Below are 22,680 nucleotides of genomic sequence, written 5' to 3' on the forward strand. Positions count from 1 at the left end.
GAGAATATATTTAAAATTCATTGTTAGGTAACAGAATGTTTTTGCTATTTATCTATTATTCCTAACAACAAAAACATACAGCAGGAAATAATTTAAAGCACTACCTATAGAACCACTGCCAGTATTGGGACAATAGCTACACATTTTGAATATAAATCTGTAGAACTAGCCAAAAAGTAAATATAAATATTTGAGTATGTTAAGCCTTATTTTTAAAAATACTGCCACTAGAATTAAAAATCTTTTACAAACTTTGCACAAACTTCCCCAAACAAGTCATTTCAAAATTGATATGAACAGTGTATTTAAAATCACTCATTCAGCATTAATAATGCGCTCTGTTTATAAGCTAAGTGATAAGATTAAAACAAAATAAAGAACTTTACCAAAACAGCAACACAAAATAACTTAACAGATTTTGAGGAGTAACAAGAATTAAAACTTTGAAACTGAAGATTAGTATAATGGGTATATAGCAAATGCTCATAAAGCTTAGCATATACCAACTATGACTGGGACACAACAGATGTTTCTGATGATTCCACACAAGTAGGATTTTTTTCAGTATTGCAGTTGGCCAAAAAGTATAAATACCAAGAGTGTCGAGGACAAGGGGTATCCATGGACTGTACCAGTGAGCACCAAAGGTTTACAAGCACCTTTTAAGTTACTGGGGACAACTTGCATGAGTTCAGGTTCAGTGACTACATTTTATCTTTGAAACAACAGCATTATTCACCTGCCCGTGATATGCAACTGCCACAAGCTGACAATATCACTCTTTCTTTCTTGTATAAAAATGAAAGTGTATCAGAAGGAATGTGGAAGGAAATAACAAACATCAGAGACTATTCCAGTAACCTAAAATGTCTGCCACACAGACACGAATAACATAAATACATAAAAAAAACAGGAAAATGCTTTTTTTACGGGATAAAATTACCCAATTAGGAAATAATTTATCATATGATAAAGAAAAGCACTGCCTACTTTACAGTTTCTTAAAACGTTTTCTGAAGCAACTGGTGTTCACTGCAGAAAAAGTAAAAAACAGCTCATCAAAAAAATCTTAGACCAGATTAGAAGCACAAGCAATCATAAATTCAATTTCAAATAGGGTAACAGTATAATGCTTCTCCTGTTTGGGTCCTCTTTGAAGATGATTTATACTAGCTTCAAATTGAAAACAGTTCTCTATTTTAAACTGTTTTACAGATTTAAATGCTGCTACACTGCAAATAAACCAGCCACTTCAACACATCTATACCTTTATACTTCTGCAGATTTTGATCTGTGTATGTTGTCAACATTCCATTTGGGAAGATTTTTAGAGAAGATGTAACACTGTAGTAGCAATGAATGTAGTGGGATGGAAAATGCTGCTCTGTTTCATGGCTCTTTAGAATACTTTAACTGCCATGAGGATTCTCTTTCACATTTCCCTAAGAGTGATTTATAAAAAAATTTAAAACCTTATTTATTTAATACGTACCACTATTTACAATACATTTAGTAATTGAGGTGTTCTACATTCCACAAGCCACACAGTAGTGCCAAAATTTGGAAAAAAAATTATTTACTACAGACAACTGAATTCATCAGTGCAATATTAGAGATATTAATGTAACATGGGTTATGTGTCAGCTACATGTTACACAATTCAAGGTCACTGCAAGTTAAAACTAGACAAAAACATTTTGATCAGACCCCAGCACACTAACTGCCAATTTTACTACTTTCAGCCTCTGGAATTAGTCCTAAGAACATTTACAAACTTGGACAATTTTAAGCTATGGAGGCCCTCCTGAATGCAGCTGTGTAAAGATTATAAAGTAGGTATAATGGTGCATGCCAATGAAGGCAGTATTACAGTCCTCACTCTTCATGCTTAAGCAGCAAGAGACAAAGAGTGCATGCCTTGCACCATCAGAGTAATGCTATCTTGAAAACCTATACATAATTTGGAAATCTAGGTAATAATCACATTACCTTTGACTCTGAATAGAAAGTATTACGAGTTAATAACTCAATTTTAAGGAATAATGAAACATATTTAAACTTCAGCAAAATGGAGACATAAGGTTTATAATTACTTTATATTATTTCATTTTAATTTTATTTATTATTTTGCCAAGAAAATGTTAGTCTTCACCTTCCTGCTATATAATGCATGATGCCTATGAAAAGGAATGTCACATTCAATTATACTTTCTTTATGCTTTCATTAGCTTTCTAAACCTTCAAACATACCTGAGTTTGTTCAATAATCACCAGGAAACAAACATTAAAATCAACATATTAGCACACATATTTGTAGGATATTTGATATGATTTTAAAATAGCAATTTTATGCTTTTTTTTCCAAATGGACCTCCATAGTGAAACATATATTCAATGCTTCTGCTCAGATCATTTTACTATTGCCAGCATTTGACATGAAAAATAAGACCAAATTAACAACTGAAAATTGAATATTCTTTGATTTTCAGCAACAGCCCTCCAGTAATTTGACACATGTAATTTTACATATGTTGCCACTAAAGTTAACTTACAGGTCAGCAGGAAAGAATCAGGTAAATCTGGATTACTTTATTCAATATTATTCATTGCTGTTGGCCTCGAAGTACTGTGTTTTAAATCACTTTTAATAATTTATGTCATTAGCAGGCTCAGAATGAAAACATCAGAGATTATAAATACAAAATATTAGTGCTGCATGTACTTGCCATAAACAATTTAAGATTTGTTATTTAAAAGCAGCTAAAGGAACTTTGCTATTAAATGGCATATATTACAACTGAGATAAACTTGTTCATACTCAAAATTATGTTAATCCAGCAAAAGATGCCCATAAAGACAGTGATTCTTTTAAAATCAAAATACTTGGAAATTCAATACTACAGAGATACCTTCAACTGAGGATTTTCCTATACCATAAAATGGAGCAAGACAGTTTTGTGAAATTTGTTCTGGCATTTCCAAAGTGTTCAAACAGTAAGTTGGGAAACCAAAGTTATGCTATCAGCACTCAAGCAAAATCCCAATTAATGCCAGTGCTATGTCAGCTTTTTTATTTTACTGCAGAACGTAGAAATGCTGTAAAACTTCTACAACTTGGGACAGACAACTCAGTCCAGATCAAACCAGAGCAAGGTGTGGATTAGAGAGATACAACCCACACAAGGCAACTATGACAAGATGACACTTCAAAACAAGAATACTAATTTCAAAAAAAGTACTGAACAACGGAAAGTGGCTCAAAATATGTACCTATAAAATTTTCCTCATGTAGAAATAAAAGATTTCTTTGAAAAATTATTTCAAATGTTGACATTTAATGACTGCTGACTGGCAAGTCTTTGGTTATGTCTCCTAAATTCTGTACTTACACAGCTTTGGAATTCATTCAGTGGGGACTACAGTAAGGGCAAAGTGTGTGATGTGCTCAGACACTTCCCTTGCTAGTAACAGTAAGACTCCAGCCATTGAGCTCTGGAGCCCACAGCATCAGAGTAGAATCACCATGCAGTTCTGCTTACTACACAGGCAACTGAGGATTTAAAATTAGATGCCTATAACTAAGGGCTGATTCTATATAACCCTAACTGCCCCAAAAACTCAGAAAAACATGCCAAGGTCATAACAAGTGCAGACTCTATTTTTCATTTAATTTCTTTCACAATTATGGTAGTGAAAAAATACAAGTAAAGGAATGAATTGACACTAAAACCAGTAGAATTAATAAAATTTGACCTCCTGAAAGAGTACCACAGTACAAAATATTTCTATTCCTCCCCTTCTCAAGTGAGTTCTTAACTTCTTCTCTAGGGCATCCAAACCACACCTCCCAACGTATCCCAAAGTTCTCTCTGTGTGCTCCTCAACTCAAGTGAGAGCACTCACACCTCATCCTTCCTGTTCATCCGCTCTAAAAAACACTCCAGCATTTAATTACCTTAGGCATACATCGATCTGAATCAAATACTGCAATAATGGGTCTACAAATTACTAAAGGCAAAAAATAGTAGTAGGCAAGTGATTAACTTATTTTCATTAGGGAATCAATTATTAATTATTTGAATTAAAATTTGAATTACTTGAATTATTATTTGAAATAAACAGATTTAGCTGCTGCATCACAAAGAACATACCTTACAGTGAACTGAGAGAGAAAAATATACCTTATTTCATTAGCAATGCAATCCAAAGTAATCTGAGCAGACCAAGAAAGGTCAAGGAATTAAGATGCCAACATAAAAGAGAATTATTTTAAAACAAGAACAAAAGAAACACTTTGATAAAAAGTTAAAAATAGCAAAAGATAAAATAGATTAAATTCTTCTTATTAATCTTTTTTAGCATAACATCTTGAGGGGAAAGACACACCTGATCAAATAAACTGCTAATTAAACTCTTTAAAATCCTGCAAGATTATTTTCCTTGGGTAAAGAAACTGAGCTATTTAATTCAATGAAATCATCAAGATGAAAGCAAGCCATCTTTTCCAAGAATATCTTACCAAAGGTTTACCCCTCATAGCAATTTTTATGCCCATCCTCTGAAAAGAGCAATGCTCTGAATAAATAAAACCTAAAGTTTGGCAATGTCCTTTTCTGTCTTTTACTAAGAGGCTCATTATCTGTGGAGGTTAGAGAACAATCTCACAGTATTAAGGCATACCCCATTTCAGTTATTTCAGTTATTTCATTAACTTCTGATTTTTCATTAAAGAGTTGGAAAAGATAAAACCCTACCTCTCTTGCTTATTGTTTTAAAAATACACACAAAACATTACAAGAGTCCCTAGAGAGAAGCAGTGGTGGGCATCACATGCAAACAGCTATCAAATCTGGAAAGAAAGAGCAGTAGGAAAACACCCAACATTGGATTGTTCCTGTCTAATACAATTTGTAATGATCTAAGTTGACAGTTTCTACAATACCCCATAAAATACGTATTATTTTATAATATAGAATGCAAGAAATAAAACACAATTAAGAAAGAAAGTTAGAGAAAGCCTTGGGGAAAAAAAAAAAAGAAAAAACCAGGAGAACTAGAGCACACATTTCCATAGCCAAGGGAAAGCTAAATAAAAAATTGGTTTCTTTCAGCCATCATGTTTTGTATCACAAAAGTAACCACATAGGTTGTGCAGTGTTCTGCTGTTACAGAGTGGAAACTTGCACGTTGGCATAGGGAATTAAAAGAATCATGACTTAAATGCCTAAAAAACAGAATACCAACACAATAAATTAATAATGAATTACGAAGTCATAAATTACACAATGTGACATAGATCAAATGAATGACGGATACAGGGCAATGCATGAGAGGAAATGGTGAACTCAAGACACTTTAGAAAAAAACAGCATTAAAGAACACTGTCCAAAATGGAATGAAAATACGCTGAGGGAAAATGTGATCAACAACGGGTTCAACCCTAAAAGTAGGAAAAGAAGAAAGACTGAAGTGGCAGTCTTCATTGTGAACTTGGAAAAGCTGGAAGTGAATTTTGTATTTTTGTTTATAAGCCACTGGATAACAATAAGAAACACATAAAATGAAGAAGATTAGATAATGCATTGACTAAAAGATTTTGAATATTCTCAGAAAAATAAATTCTATACATGAGACAAATGAAAGACATCTGTAAAGAACAAATAAAGCCTAGGATGAACCCTACAGTCATTGAAAGGCAACAGAATGTTTGCAAAAGGAAACAAAGCAGCAAAGCAAAGCTGCAAAGGAAACAGTCTGTTTGCCATCACTAACAGATGCCACAAGCTGACATGTTAGCTTCCAGGTGGGAAAGGACAATGGAGAACAGGACAAAATACGTGCCCACATGACCCAAAACCACTACGGCTGTCACTAAACCTCACAGTTGCGTTTCACTGTTTATGCTTTAAACCAGTTAATCCAAAGACAGCAATAGAAGCAGCAGAATGTTCCCTTGCAGCACTTTTGTTTTCCAAAAGCTTTTTCTTCCAGTTGAAAGAAAAAGCCCAACATGATTGATCCAGAACTTGCAAACCAACCAAAACAGGAGGTGATTTCCAAAAGTCAGAAGTATATGCTCCTCATGATGAGCTTTTTTTCTGAAGTGATCCTAGAGGATAAAAGTGTATAGTGTCACCTATTTAATTTCTTGTTTTTTACAATATACAGGAGTTAACAATGTTAACAATACATGGAAAAGAATATGAAATACTGAAAGCAACTGTGGTCTGTGGCAAGGGTTCAAGTCCACTCCACATAAATTGAACTAGCATGGCTCTGGATTTGATCTCCTGTGTCACAGTTTTTCAGAAGATCAGTGGTGATTTCTGTGTTTTTTCAAAACATCCCATAAGAAAGAAAATATAAATGTGGCAGGCATTTGACTACAATGATATTTAAGATACATCTGACTTTCAAAACTATTGGTACTGTAGTAATTTCTTTCCTCGGCAGAAAGTCTGCAGCAGTTGTTTTGTGTGTTATAATTTTAAGACGGCAAAATGTGAAAAGCTTTAGGTGCTTTGATTTTTGGAAATCTAAAAAATTCTCATTTCTTGTCAGAAACAGCAGCACATATTGACTTGTATTTCCCTGCCAGACCTGTGGCTACAGTGACTACTTGAAAAAGACACATAGCTGTCTTTTACACATGCTGACATGCAGAGTGAAGAGATCAGTATGAGACTACACCCATGGTTTAATTCTGGATCCTGTTTAAAGTCTTCAGACATTTTCCTTTCTATCTTATGTCAAGTTGTAGCTGACACACTAACATTAATGATATATTTCCACAGTTTTTTTTTTTAACCTTTTATCAAACTATGGTTCATAGACACACATATCGAAAACCTCCAAACCTCAACTATCTCACTTATGCAGCCTTTATCATATACTGCTAAGGATAATCCAAAGACAAAAAAAAAAATTCAGTAAACACTGGAATGCTATATAATCATTCCAAACAAAGAGGTCAATGCAGACGAATTACATTACTACAGAACAGAGAATAACTCTGATATGAAACACAAGCAAAACTGAACACTCTCAGAAAATGGAATTGGGGAAACTTTCACTACACCAAAAAAGTGACTTAATGAAATCAGTGCACTATCTATCAATAGTGTGCATAAAACAAACTACAAAAGCCTATGAAAAGAGCCACAAGGTAGAAACTACACAGATAGCAAGTTCTCTATCCTGTTACACATTAACCATGACCACTTTGCCAGGATAGCAATTTTTAATGCATGACATCATCCATTCCTTATGAAAAATTAGAAATTACAAATTTCCTTTGCCAATGAAAAGGTTATGATGAATCTAGTTGCAGAAAAAATTCCTTTTGACTCCCTCTGCTTTGTTAAAAGGCAGAAGAAATGTTCAACTGATGGCACCCCATAGACATAAAATAATTTCAAATAAAGGTAAGGACTGCCATGTAGACACCAGATGGCACACTTGTTCAGTACAGATCAAAGTGAGTATCTTAAATGTTCTATATCGCTACTATTCAAAAAATACCTCTGAAATAATTATTAAAATTTCCAAAAAATGACAGTAATAAAAAGGGAACTCTCAGACAAAAAGAAACAGCAGTTAATCAAAATATGATTATAAAAAGAAACAAGTCAACCATGAAGCTTAATTACACAGAATCACATTTTTTCTCTATTTTTTTAGTTTCCATTGTCTTGAGATCATTTTTCCTAGAAAATAAAAAATTTTGCAATATTCCTGCTGTCCAGCAAAACTATCACTGAGTCTACCAATTAATTTGTAACTACTGCTTCTCAGGCTTAAACAAGTGACAGAATCTGAGAAAAAGCAGGATTGACTTCTATCCTTTTTAACACTAATTTTCTCCAAAGCTCACGTTTATAGAACTGAAATAGAAGCAGAAAGACAAGGAGGCCAGTAGGGTTCAGTTTTCAGGTGTTGCTAAAACAATTGATTCTTTCCTGGAAAACTCAACTTACAAGTACTTATTTGCAGAAGTGATAGATACACTGCTTACCCTTACTTACAGAGATACCAGTATTGACACCACTGGAATACCATTTGGAATATGTTCATTTCTCCATGCCTTTGCTGCATGAAAAACAAGTGATCTTTCATCTACAGGTCTTTTTTATTCTTCTTGCTTTCTTAAAAATCAAACCAACCAACTAAAACAATCCCCAAACTCCAAACAAAACAAAACAAAGAAGCGGGAAAAAAAAGTAAAACTGATACACTCCATTTGCTTCAAGCACTGTGGAAGAGCTAGATCTTACTTCACTCTATTCTGAATTTGACCTGAAGCCAAAAGAGAGTGCTACTTTATCATGTATGCATGTATTTGGTAAGCTGAAATAATTAGTTTATACATTTGTGATGTTATGGTGTCATAGACTCAGTTGAGCTTTTCTTTTAATCGATTAAAAAAACGAAGTTATTTTACAACGTTCATTGTAATGAAAACTTTTAAGTTTCAGAAAGTTGGCTGACTACTGATTTTTTTTTCTAGAGCATTTATGTTGACAGCAAATAATCTTTAAGTTCTATATGTCAAAACCATAATTAACACAGACTTAAAACTGCTAAACAGAAAAATTATTGTGTGTTTCATTGGATCACATACAATGCAATTACAGAAAAAAGATTTTCAGGTTTCAAAGAGCAAAAATAAGTTTGGTATCAGAGCATCAGAATAGTTCATTTACAGTCTTCAACAATTAAGTTCCTAAAATTCTTTTATTTCACCTTTATAACACTGGGTAGATAGCTGCTTCTCAATACAAAGGAATGAAAAATGGAATTTCCACATAAACAAGCCATGCAAAAAAAAAACCCTTTAAAATGCTCATTAAGAGTACCAGGACCTGACAGCATTTATTGGAAAATGGAATATTCAACAACACAAACACTACTTAACTTCAAAGGACACACCAAGCATCCCTTCCACTCTTAGAGCACACAGCTAGCCCCAGAAGCACAAAATTGCTTTAAAAAATGTTGTATGTATGTGAAATACAGGAACTGCATCATACTTCCAGACAACAGCATAAATTATAGGGAAAGCATGGGTTGTAAAAATATACTTAAGTTCACTTTTTTCAAAAGGACAGAGTTGGAAAACCCTTATCTTGCTAAAGTAAAATACCAGACTAACAAAACTATTTTAGCAATGACATGTTTGATAAAAGAAAAAAATAATCTGTGTATTTTTTTTTTATTCTAGGATAGCAAATGAAGTCAAGAGATGTTTAAAAGATGTGTTTTTATAATATGGATCAACTCATATAGACTCTGAAAATCTGTACATACATAGCTGAGTAAAACCATTAATCTCTCAATGTTCTCCTGAGAAATGCTATTTGCATCTCTTTAAAGTATTTTCCCAAGAAGCAATCTATTCTATAATCTTTATGGGAAAAAAAGTGAAAGAAACTGTACAGCTTAGAAAAGCAAATGTTAAAAAACACATTCAGATTTAGAAGAAATATAAGGAAGGTGTTAATAGATAGCTGGTTTATGCAATTAGCTATTGATTTCTATTAGCTATTTGCTAATCATCAGCTATTAATTTATGTGAAATTATTTAGCAGCAGAAATAATGATCTGTGATGCTTATAAAAGTGTGAAATTGGAATTAAAAAGATAAAATTATAAAGATTTTAAATAAATCTAGTTTAAAAAGCTACGCACTGAAATGCAAAAAGTCTTTAAAAGGTCTCTACATATGGCTTGAAATGTATAAAGCATAAACAATTCATTAAATTGTTTATGCTTTATACAAATGCAGCTGTTATACAAAAGAATTAAGTATAAAGTCTAATGTCTTGTTTATTTACATTCATTTGTCATTTGTACAGAGTAAAGGTATGGTGTGTTTAAATTTACCCTTGTATATTCACTTACATGGTCTTAGGAAGTTCAAAATCAGAAAGGTCTTGTAAACTTAAGTTACATTTTAAAGCACAATATGATGCTGCTGTCTCCAAAACAATGGAGTACAAACGGCTGCGCTTTCTCTCTGTCTTTCCACAAACAAGGCAGAGATGTTTAATGCTTTCTTTGCCTCTGTCTTCAACAGCAACACCAGGCTAAGGGGGTCCCAGTGCCCTCAGCTGAAGACCATGGTTGTGAGAATGCTCAATTCCCAGTCAACCCAGAATTTGTGTGGGAATCACTGCTCCAGCTGGATCCCTGTAAGTTTATGGGGCCTGATGGGGCCTTATTAGAGAATACTCAACTGTCTGATATCATTACAAAACCTCTTTTGATGATTTTTGAGTGGTCCTGGGAATCCAAGGGGTCCCAGGTGACTGGAAGCTGGCACATATCCCAGTCTTCAAGGGCAAGGAGGACCCTGGAAACTACAGGCCTGACAGCCTCACTTCAATGACTGGTAAAATTATGGAGAAGATTTTTCTGGGAGATACAAAAAAACTCTCGAAGGACAACAAAGTCATCAGTCAGAACCATCACAGCTTCATGAGGGGAAAGTTCATCTTGTCATCTTAGGTTATAGTGAATGGGGTGACATCAGACTGGTGACGTGTCACTAGTGGGGTTCTGCAGCACTCCATATTAGGCCCAATTCTTCTCTGCATCTTCATAAACCACTTGGACACAGGAGTTGAAGATATACTAAGTAGGCTTGCCAATTATGCTAAACTGGGAGGAGCTGCTGACTCCCTCAAAGCAGAGAGACTCTGCAGAGGGTCCTAAATGAGAGATCTGGGCAACTGCCAACTGTATGAAGCTTAACAAGGGCAAGGGATGGAATCTGCACATGGGACAAGGCAACCCTCAGTGTATGGACAGACTGGGGAATGAGAGGCTGGAGAGCAGTGCCACAGAAAGGGACCTGAGGGTCCTGGTCAGTGGCAAGTTGAACATGATCCAGCAGTGCCCTGGCAGCCAGGAGGGCCATCTGTGTCCTGGGGGGCATCAAGCACAGCATCGACAACTGGGCAAGGGAGGGGATTGTCCCACTCTACTCTGAACTGGAGCAGCCTCACCTCAAGTGATATGTGCAGTTTTGAGCACCATAATATAAAAAAGATAAAGCTATTACAGCTATCAGAGAAAGTTCAAAGGAGGACTACAAAGATGGCAAAATGCCTAGAGGGGAAGAGATGCAAGGAGTGGCATGTTCAGCCTGTGGAAGAGGAGACTGAGGGGAGACTTCTTTGAAGTCTCCAGCTTCCTCACGTGGGGAAGAGGAGGGGCAGGCAGTGATCTCTTCTCTCTGGTGACCAGTGACAAGATCCAAGGGAATGGCCTAAAACTGGGTCAGGGAAAATTTAGGTTGGATATTAGGAAAAGGTTTTTCACCCAGAGGGTGGTTGGGCTCGGGCTCCCCAGAGAAGCTGTCACAGCACCAAGCCTGACAGAGTTCAGGAAGTGTTTGGACAATGCTCTCAGGCACATGATATGGTTCTTGGACCTGACCCATGCAGAGCCAGGAGCTGGACTTCAGTGATCCTTGTGAGCCCCTTCCAACTCAGAACATTCTGTGAATCTACGATTTTATGTAAATATACTGTGAATATTTGAAAGGTAAGAGATAGAAATACTATAAAAGCACTCACAGGGTTCTTTAAAAAGCTTACATAGCGTTAGGATACAAAATACTGTCCTGGCACACAATTAATGTAGAGAACTGTACAAGGGAGAAGCACTGTCCTGACTGAATAACCTGCTTCAGTCTTAGCCCTCTCACACTTCCAAATTACAGAAGGAAACTGAGTCTTCAATGTCATGTAGAAGTTGTGAACACTAGTGTGCTTCAATTGCCACAGGTCTCTGGCCAGATGGTCTGGTTTAGGCTCGGATAGAGTCAATTTTCTTATTAGTAGCTGGTATAGTGCTGTGGGGTTTGATTTAGTATGAGAATCACAGAATATTCTATGTTGGAAGGGATCCATAAGGATGATCAAAGTCCAGCTGTTAAGTGAATGGCCCATACAAGGATCAAACCCACAACCCTGGCATTATTAGCACCATGCTCTGACCAGCTGAGCTAACCTGGTATCAGCAATGCTGACAGAATAATGCTGATAACACATGGATGTTCTGGCTGTTGCTAACAAATCAAGGACTTTTCAGTGTCTCATGCTCTGCCAGGGAGAAGCTGCACAAAAGGCTGGAAGGGAGCACAGCCATGACAGCCTGACTGAACTGACCAAAGGGATATTCTACTCCATAAAACATCATGCTCAGTATATAAACTGGGGGAGTTACCCAGAAGGGGGCCAATTAGTGGAGGGGGGAACAGTCAGTGGTCAGTGCTTCTCTTTTACAGAGAAGCCCTGCTCACAGGGCAGCAAAGATGCTATCCTGCAAATCTATGTGTTGGAGAAAAGCAGAGAACTGGAGAAAACTGAAACAAAGATAGGAAATTCAAGCAGAGGAACAAAATCTTTCTTAGACTGATAGCAGTATTTTCCCACAGTGCAACACCATACAGTGACAAAACAGTATGCCACTGGAAGTCAATTAATCTCTTTATTACATACTACAATGTGTTTAGATATATTATGTAACACATGAAGCACCAAATCATCGCAGCATGAGGGGAACTATTCAGAGCAATCAGACTTGCTTCCATTTTGCACAGAAGAACTTTGGCAGTTATTACATGAGCTTTAGAACAAATCAATCTCGTATTCCTATGGATTTCTGAACAATGCCTTATATTATTCCTTTTTTTATTACAACTATGAATGTCTTTCCTGCAATAATTTTAGCTCTCTTTAGTCCTAGAATCATGATTCTCCACACCCTAAGAGCACTACATTAGGTATAAAAAGAGAGAAGACAAAGGAAGAAGAAAAATGGGAATGAGATTAAAAGGGTTCAGTAAGCAGAACACCAAGCAAGTCTTCTTTCTGTGTGAACACAAGCATAACAACAAGTAAGTTCAACCTACCCAGGCAGCTGTAAGATTCTGTGAGTTCTTATGCATAAGGAAAAAGGGTACTTTCCCTCAATGAGGAAAATAAAGAAGTTTCTCAAAATTTAATTTTGGATTACTCACACTCCTAATAGTTTGAGCTAAATTAATCAGCTTGGCTTGAGTCATTCTTAAAGTTCTGAGTCACAGACTGGGAAAAGGAAGCCATTAGGTAAATCAAAGCTGTGGCCAAAATTAAAACAAACAATTAAGACTGGGTCAGGAAAATATGTGCTTAATCCTATCAGTGTATGTTAAGCACGGTATCTGCTAGTATAATCATAATAATCATAATGTCTAGAAAGTTTAGTGAAGAAAATAAAGTTGTGCTGCATGAGAGATGACATAGTATCTAACTCTGAGAGGTTGTAATATTTCTTGATATTAAGAAATATATTGGAAGATGAACTATTTATGTCTGAAGAGATATGGGAATTACTCATGCTGTAACCTGGACCTAAATGCCCTTTTATATTTGTATGTTCTTTTTATAGGTGGTATGACACATCACACGTGAAAAGCCTTGTTTTCTGAACAAGTAAGACAGCAAAACTTAAGGAAAATTGCACAGTAATTAATAAAGAAGTACAGCTTTCAAAGGAAAGAAAGACGCTAAATATTTCATCAGTACAGGAAGCGAGAAGTTTTGCTTGTCTTCTCAAAATTCTATCCCCCACAAAAGTTTAAGAAAATATACACTAATAAGACTAGGTAGCCAAACAAACTGAAATAATAGGGTCTTGTGACAGTCGCAAAATGTGCAGTCAATCAGAAGGCTGCCTGTAGATAAGGAAATTACCAAATATTTTACAGCTATAATTCAATGTATTTAAATCTACCCTAGCAAGTGTCCTTACTACTCCAGTGAGGTAGAGCTATTAAGGCTAAGTTTAAGTGCAAACTGAATTTTTTCTTAAGCTTGTACAGCTCTTCAGTTAAGTACTGTTTCCCAGCTTTCTATTTTAGTAAAACAGTATTTGCCACAACTAATAAAGCACCAATAAAGCACTAAAATGAGAAAATGGTATATATAACAAAAACAGAACATCAATCTAATTGAAATCCCTCAATTCAAAATGTCCACAATGTAGGTCATCTAAAACAATATTATTATGAATATGAGCCTCAACACATCAACTCCACCATCATTTACCGTGTTTCTGATTGGAATTTTCTTCGGTTCTGTTGGCACATCCTGAGGAACAAACTTCACCGGTTCCTTAATTTGCCTCCTTGATCTTTTGGTCCCATCTGGTAAGGTTTCCATGGCGATATCAGCCTCCATGTCACTGCTACCTGCCTGGTCACACTCTGAGCATTGCCTGCAAAGCAGAAGATTTTCTTTTTAAGACTGCAGTCACAAGAGCAGGAAAAGAAACATATTGAAGTGTTTGTGTTTAAGACAAATTCAAAAGTCAAAAGTCAAGAAATCAAATGGACATCTAAAATGCTTCATTTTAAGCAACCATGCAAAACACAAGTAAGATGCTCATATTTTCCTGACACGACTTTGAAAACCAAGATTCTGAAAGTAGGAATTAATCTTCCAGAAAAATGCCCCCTATTTTATCATTTTCATTCTACCACATCTTCATTTTTAAAGCTGCCCACTGATCTCTAATCTATTAATTACTGTAGCTGCTGCTGCAGTTTAATTATAGAATTATACAGTGGTTTGGATTGGAAGAGATCTTAAAGATCACCTAGTTCCCACCCCCCTGCCATGCGCAGGGGCATCCTGCACTAGACTAGATTGTTAATCTTTATAATGACATGTTGCTAAATTCATTCCAATGAGAGCATGCTTTAGTGGCAGGGATTTGGAGGACATGTTTGTTACAAAAATAAATTTTAATATGTATTTCCTAAGGCAGTGGGTTTTAAATCTGAAAAAAAATAGTTAGGAGAAAATTACAAATACAGAAGACAGAGACATATATTAAGAAACTTGGAACACTAAATTGAAAAATAATGCCTATTGAGTTTCTGAAAAAAATACAAAATCACCATAAGAACTTTAAAAACTAAGAGATGCTGAAGTAATGCTACTAACAAGCTACATGACAGAATTAACAAGATAGAATTCATCAGGACTTGTTTTTATTTGCAAAAAATCATCTTATGCAAAGTCATAAATGTCGACGTTCAGTAAAAGTATGATAATGAAAACATAAACATTATACTCACTGGAAGAGCCAGCTTTAATTACTTCTTGCACTACACTTCCAATTCAAAAAACTACAAGTCCATTCAAATAAAGTCCAATGCACCACTGTTCTCCCAGTAAACATTTTTTTTTTAAGAATACTAACCAAAAAAACCAAAATCAACATAATGTTGTACTATTAATTGGCATTAACAGGGATTACCACATTAAAATTATCTAAACAATAGAGCAAATTTGCTTTGGAAAGAGACAAAACAAAAACCCCATGTATTTAATTATTTGAAGTTAAATTTTAATACACATTTGCAACAAGAAGGCATATCCATCATGTATAAACAAAAGCACAAAGTCAGATACACATATTGTGTTTGAGCATACTTGTTGTAATTTACACATTCAACAGGAATAATTCTCCTGTGAACTTCAGTGAGGACTAACACAGTACCACGTCCATCAACTTTCCATGTTTTCTAGTTCTTTCAAAGTAATCCAAGAAGCATAATCTCAGATCTCTCCAAAAAACACCAGAAGTCATGATGGCTTGCTACACAGACCAAAACAGAATAGAGAGATTCTAGTCCTGGATTGGGTAACAGATTAGTCTAACCCTGACCGACTCAAGACCTTCCTCATTTAACTTTTCCATACGTAAATATTAGATAATTGTGGCTACATTATAATGTTATAAGGATTCATCACCTCTTATCTCAAAAGAACTTAAGACAGGGTGAATAAGGCACATGAAAGCACTTGGAATACGTGCTGGTCTAGAAAAGCAGAACAACAGGATAGATTGCAGGAAAGATAACAGTTTCCTCCCTCTCTCATGTAAGTATGGAGTCTTTATGAAAAGCCAAAGCACAAGGAAGACAGTTTATGTACTTTTCAAACAGTTTTGGGCCAGCATACGAGTCTATAGCCCTGTATTCTTCCTCCTTGTCCTGGTTACAGAGAAAAGGGGGGTGAAGTTTTCAGCACTGTTTAATTCCAAACCACACACATCATCACTGGGGACCTGGGTTCAGCAGGAAGAGCTTAGCACCAAAAACTGAAAATTCGCCGTCTTGCTTGGATCTCTCCAGAAAGAAGGTGCTGGGATGAGCTGGCTCCAGCCCCCTCTCTGCCATTGCTGGTGCCCTTTTGCATTCCAAACCCTCACCTGAGCTGGTGCTGCAGAAGCAGCCAGACACAGAGCCCAAAACCGTGGCCACAGCTGGTGGTGTGGTGCCAGTGCTGGGCGCGTGGGACCGAATCCACCTGGGCAAACGCTGCCGAACACGGCCGAGTGCAGTGGTCTGGGAAAACCAGTGGGAAGCACAATGCCAGTGATCCAGCTTCTCAGTTTCAGCCTAGTTTTTTGCTGCTTTCTTCACACTGGGGCAGGGGAAGGCTAAACTGCAAGGGTTCTCCTCAGCTTAAAGCCTCTGTCCAGCAGCACTGTTTTTGGGAAACATTATTTTTGCTCCTAGAGGTGAATACCCTTTTGTGTGAAAAACACCCTCTCTCTCATATACCTTTTGCATTTAATACTGCTGTGGTTATTATTTGCTTTAGTAAATCTCTCCCCATTGCTCTTCCACTATCAGAAAGGGTGGGGAAAAGGGAGTAGCTTACTTGGAGTTTTGTTCCCTGTGCTTGATAAAATGAGCACACTCCTCTTTACAAGCCTCAGTTTGCTACACACACAGTACTTGTTAACATCTCTGAACTTTAAAACACTAGAATATAGAAAAATGTAAGGTACAATAGCTTTCACAATGCCACCTTTTACAGTTATATGTTTACATAAATTTGTGTGAATATATGCACACAAACATGTGTCCACATGCACTTAAGTAAATAAGGGCACATAGACCAAACTACTATTATTTTAAGATTTTATGGAGAAAGGCATTCTAATGATGAAGGAGAGAGAGAAGCTTTAAGTAACAATATTCCCTCAAAATCTTGCATGTCTGCTTAGCTGTAAGTTACTTTGAGTTTCTTTATTTTCATAAGATGCATTGTTCTTAAAGCTGTCCAACCCACAGCTTTAAGGTGAATTTCTATTTAGTAACAATAAGAAAGCATGGTCCTCCATAACACAGAATCAGTCATGTCATTAACTTATGTACTGGAAAGCACAATTGAAAGTAATTACTATGATCTGCTTATGCAGATGTAGGCAGTATCTATGAAAATATTCAAAAATTCTATCAGCAATTCTTACAAAGCATTTATTTTCCTCATTATTATGGTAAACAAATGTGCCATGTATAAATGATAGAGAAGGCCTCCATAACTTAAGAGCTGCACTAAAAATGACACTGTTATAAGACAAACAAATAGCCATAGTGTTTTACAACAATATTTGGAGTGGGGAATCCAGTTTCTTGTATCTACCACCCTGCATGTATGATTTTAAAAACACCTGTTCTTTATCTCTCTGTTATTACAAGGGAAAGATACCATTTTTCTGCTATCTAGGTTCAGACAACCTAGGTTCTATAGAAAATACCCATGCAGACCACTAAAGTCCTGAAGTTTCACTATTATCCTATTTAAATATATATGTAAAGCACTGTAACTTTTATGTTACAGAGGAAGACATGAAACATCTTGACCAAAAGATGAGGTACTACGTTCAAGTTACTTAAATTCTGTTTTTATGAACAATCTTGCTCTGAAGCAGGTTGTGCAAATGTGAAAGCAGTCAAAAATGAAAAGCAATCAAAACTACAAAAAACCTACGCCTAGAAAAGAAAAGCAAAATTATACTATGAGGGAGGTGAGGGTGTAGTGTGAATCACATAACAAAACTTCACAGATATATCAAAGGTAAAGGGGGAAAGGAGTTATAAACACCAACTTACAAGCAACCTCTTGATTTAACGGAATAGGCTCTACTGTTATAGTCAACCATGTCTCATCATCCCTATTACAAAACAGACAAAGCAGTTTGTCTGTTAGCTCCCACAGAGCCACAAAAAAGCTATTAGAGATACACACTCCTCTGACTTGGAAACAATCTCTTTTCAGCTCTTCTTATAGTTTATTTCAACACAGTTCTTGAATTTAAAGTACTCTTCCCATTCTGCTGTTTAATCCCAATATAGTCATAGAAACAGCCACATGACTTCTTTTTGGCTGTGCCACAGTCATGCTCACTTAATTTCAGCTCTTCAAGGACAAGCAGTGAACAGAAAACCTGTCACAGCAGGTCACCTTTAGAACTACTGCAAAAATCTTTGACTACCTCCAAATTAGCAAGCATTGCTATGCAGCATAAACAAAACAGCAGGAGAAATGGTGCCAAAGATTCAACTTTCAGTACAAAGGTTTTGTTTTGCTTTTAGTCTAGACTTGCCAATTCTAGACCCCGAGGGAAAATCAGTTGCAGGCAATAATATGCCTACTTCTAAAATGTGCCTACCACTAAAATTATTGGAAGCTTTTTCCATCAAGAACTCTCAGTACTGATTTGAAATCTCATAATCATACAGGAAGTCTTTGATTAAGCACTAACAGCCTAAGGAAGAAAAAAGAAATTGTGTGATTTTGTTGTGTTTTCAATCTAACTTGGTGCAAGAATCAGAGATAACTTCCCACCTCACAAAACATCTTGTTAACTCAGTAGCAGTGAGTTGGGAGTGTATTCCAATTGCTTAGCAAATACCACTACAGTGCTTCCACTACAGAAAACAGTTCTGTCCTTGGTGTTTAAAAAGGAAAACAAGCGGGGCTTGTTTCCAAAAGAAAGACACAGGTCTCACAGACATAATCACCTCACAAAGTTTACATAGAATTAAGTCACTTTGAACTCGAGAAACACGGACCACAGCTTCAAGATGACACCTAGGCTCTATGCATTACACATGCAAATGACGTAGTGAAGGTGGAAAAAAAATAGGGCTGCTTTTATTGTGGAGATAAAAGACAGGATATATGAACCTAATACAGTTGTCAAAAAGGTTCAAAGAGCACCTTACAGAGTATAGTGCTACAGAGTTTAAAAAACAAAAGAAAATTTGCCATTTGCAACATCCCAGACATCCTTCAGTTGGGACAAGTGACAATATACACAAATGTATATTATATAAAATGTATATAAAAATGTCATATTCCACTCATATTTATACAAGTTAATTTTTTTTATTACTATCCAGTGATTCAGGATAAAGAGGTGCTGGATCAGTACTGAATGAATGAGGTGAGGAATATGAATGAATGCCCACATACTGCATGAGTGTTCATGGAACTACTGGTCAGGAACTCTACAGCTCATTCTGTCCTGTGGCCAACATTCCCCACAGCAGTCACCACTAAAATAATTTGGCCTTCTACAGCAAAAATAAAACAAACCAACCTTAACACAACCATTAGTCCTTGTTTTGTCCATCTCAGTGCCCAGTATTTCATACGCTACCAGAAGTTATCACTGTTTTCAGCAATCTCATTCCAATAGAAGAAGCTAATCCTTGTTAGTAGCTGTCAAGTATTTTCTTAATGAAAATGTCAACATTTTACAAATAGATTTTGATTCATTATATTGTCTGCCAACACTTGTGCACTGCTTTAGTACCAGTTAAGATCCTTCTCTACCAGGAAAATACATCCAGAATGGCCAGGAGTATAAAAACACAAAAGTTATCAGCAAGAATTATAAGACTTAGCATTATGACAACATGCTAATCAAAAAATAGTCAATTGTTTAAGGCATAGAATTTCTAAGAAACTGAAAATCACAAATTTTTAAATGAAAGTAAACCACAGCATTTCATTGTATGGTTAAACTTCTGACCTAGGGGTTGGACTCAGTCCTTCTGACTCAGGATATTCTATGAATCTACTCTAAAAGCACAGCATCAAAACCGGCATAAATTAATACTTTAATGTACTATTATATAAAATAGTTTCTATGCTCTTCATCTCCAATCCATCTGAAATGAGGACAGGCTTTGAACTTACTATGGTACAAATTATGTGTAAGGTGTTATAACTGTTACCTTGAAGAAAACTGTCATGCCTCCGAACACGGGAAGTTCGAAGTGTTAAGTGTTTTAAACCAGTTAAACTAGTAAGCCATGAAACACTGGTGCTCACCAGGTCTAAATTCTTACTATGATTTCACTAAGACTAAAGCTATTAACTAATTTCAAATTTTACAAACACAGAGATAATGAAATATAATTTGTGCTTTCTTCAACAAATTAGCTTTTAAATACATAATATATTTAATACATACATAATATAAAAGATGAAGTTATGGAATAAACTCATGTTAAAGTACTCATTGTTTAAATAAACATAAATTGGTAAAGTACATGACTGTAATCATAAAAACTTTTGCAAGGGCTCAAGTTAGCTATTCTGAGTAAATTATTAGCAATGATAATGGAATAGAAAGAAATAAACAAAGAAACAATTTTTTTAATTGTTTCTTGATTACTATTTTAAAAAACAATAAAATGTTTTTCAACCACTCTCAAAAAAAGTCTTTCAATCTGCCTAGTGTTTCATAGAATTTCCCACTACACTAATTTTATTTTTCTGCTATGTTCCTATTACATCCCATCAAATATCTGAAAAGTACACGGTCCCCATCTAAAAAAATATGTACTTTTCTTTATATCTTAATCAAAAGATAAAAATTGTATTCAAAACAGCAGGGGAGGAAAAACCTGCTGAACTCAAACTTGGTTTAAAGGTCTGTTATATATGCTCTCTACTGATCCTGAAAAGAATACCTAAAGGAATGTTCAATGATGAAAAGAATGCAATCAATGCAGCTCAATTTGTCTGCTATCATCTCACACTCCAGAATATGCCTGAGCTAATTAGAAGTAAAAGCCAAGTTTGTGATCTGAGATATAACTGAATCATGAAATTCACAACAAAGCTAAGTTATAGCTTTGAAATGAAAGAGCTTTACTACCTAACCTGACCTATCCTGCCTTTAACACCTACTGAGAATTAGTCTTATATCTTTTGGACTTATAGCTTTTAGTGAGCTTTTTCAACTTTGTTAAAAAGCAGAATAAAAATCAGATCTCCTGTGTAAATGAAGAAGCTATCTAAAAATTAAAAAAAAATACAAACTTCCACATAAAATAACTACTTGGCAAATTTGTCTAAAGAGATCAAAAGTCTAACAACACACTATATTAAATAATTAAAAGAAAATTAGGTTCAGGAAAGTATTAGTGATGGTGAAAACCTTTTTGAGATTTTCATCTTCTAAATGAAATCTCTACTCATTTGCTAAGCAAATTTACTGAGGTAAATCCAGGTTTTGTAACAATAAGATATAAAAAAAGAGAGGCCTCCCATTTCATGTACTTGCCATCTTGTGCACACAATCTTCAAAACTAACCAAAAAGATGGCTGAAGTAAATGTTTTATGCAAGATGTTTAATAAAAAAATCAGATATATGAAGAAAAACAGAAACTAATCTTTTTCTGTTAACACAGTTTTACTATTTAGAAGAAATTCTTATAGTATTCTGACTTTGTACCTTAACATTCAGACAAGGTGGTGAATGACTCCTCAAGATGCTGTACTCCAACTTCTTGCCAGCTACAAACTGTTTCTGAGTTTGCTATAACATATTTCAGAGCAGTTTAAACAGACTGCTAACACTACAGAGCAGAGCAAGCTGATTTTATGACAGTTTGGAAATCAGAATCTCTGCCACCTTATCGTTTCTCCATTGCACAACTTAGCTTTTGTTCTGCTCCACAGGCATGAAAGAACTTTAATCTGTTATTGTACATTTGAGTCCTAAGACAGCAGTAAATCCAATACTTCCCATATTGCAATAAACGGAGCTACTACTTACAAGTTTATTTAAAAATACTACAAGTATTTGCCTGAAGATCCAAACAGAGAGTTGCTTATCTGAGTCCTACCATAAACAGAAAACCAAGTCTTTCATTTCCCAAAAGTATTAGCCTATCATTTCCTACAGCTATTATACTGCAGTATTAACAATCACAGATGAATTCAAAACCCAAGAAAATTACAGCTATAACCTATTTTTACACAGTAGCTAATAATGAGTAAATCTTTATAACTTCTTTTTTTCAACCTTGAAACATCCCTGCTAATAACCTGAAAACAAAAAAAACTGCTCAAACTGCATTAAAGCAATGTGTAATCCACGCAGAATTTGCAAGTGTGTTCACGTTTACATCCTACTTTAAGCACAGAGACAGCACAGGACAACACATTAACTGTGTTCTTACCAGTAACTGTTCTTGGTCTTCCTTGGCATCCTTGTAAGAGGTGGATCCAGGCAACCAAGATGATAATGAAGTTTGCAAGTGTCACAAAGTAGCAGTAGGTGTTGATCATGGTTCTTCTTGCAAATTCCACAACTTTTCATGCACGCAGCAGGAAAACATTATAATTACATACTCATAAAGAACAAACTATACACCCCAGCACATTCCCCAGTTTCAATACAAACACATGGCAACTTCAATTTGAATGTATCATTTAAGTGCACAATTACTTTTTGGACTAATTTTGGAGGAGTTTTTTTAAGGAGCTTCTACCTATGTACAGTAAAAGCATAAAAGGCTACTAGTC

The 22,680-nt window shown here is 35.5% G+C and overlaps 1 protein-coding gene across 5 annotated transcripts in view; it reads right to left on the bottom strand.

The window, feature by feature from the left end:
- PHF14 (PHD finger protein 14) overlaps positions 1-22,680 on the bottom strand; it is a 161,019-nt gene that overhangs the window by 93,636 nt on the left and 44,703 nt on the right. For all 5 annotated transcript variants that reach the window (XM_041418248.1, XM_041418246.1, XM_041418247.1 and 2 more), the window contains exons 13-14: positions 22,335-22,466; positions 14,097-14,265 (exon numbers count right to left, since the gene is read on the bottom strand). In XM_041418248.1, the coding sequence (XP_041274182.1) occupies positions 14,097-14,265; positions 22,335-22,466 (301 nt within the window). The remainder of the gene's footprint in view (positions 1-14,096; positions 14,266-22,334; positions 22,467-22,680) is intronic.

This window comes from Onychostruthus taczanowskii, unplaced genomic scaffold (assembly GCF_017590055.1).
Source record: "Onychostruthus taczanowskii isolate IOZ18803 unplaced genomic scaffold, ASM1759005v1 scaffold59, whole genome shotgun sequence".
Lineage (NCBI taxonomy): Eukaryota > Metazoa > Chordata > Aves > Passeriformes > Passeridae > Onychostruthus > Onychostruthus taczanowskii.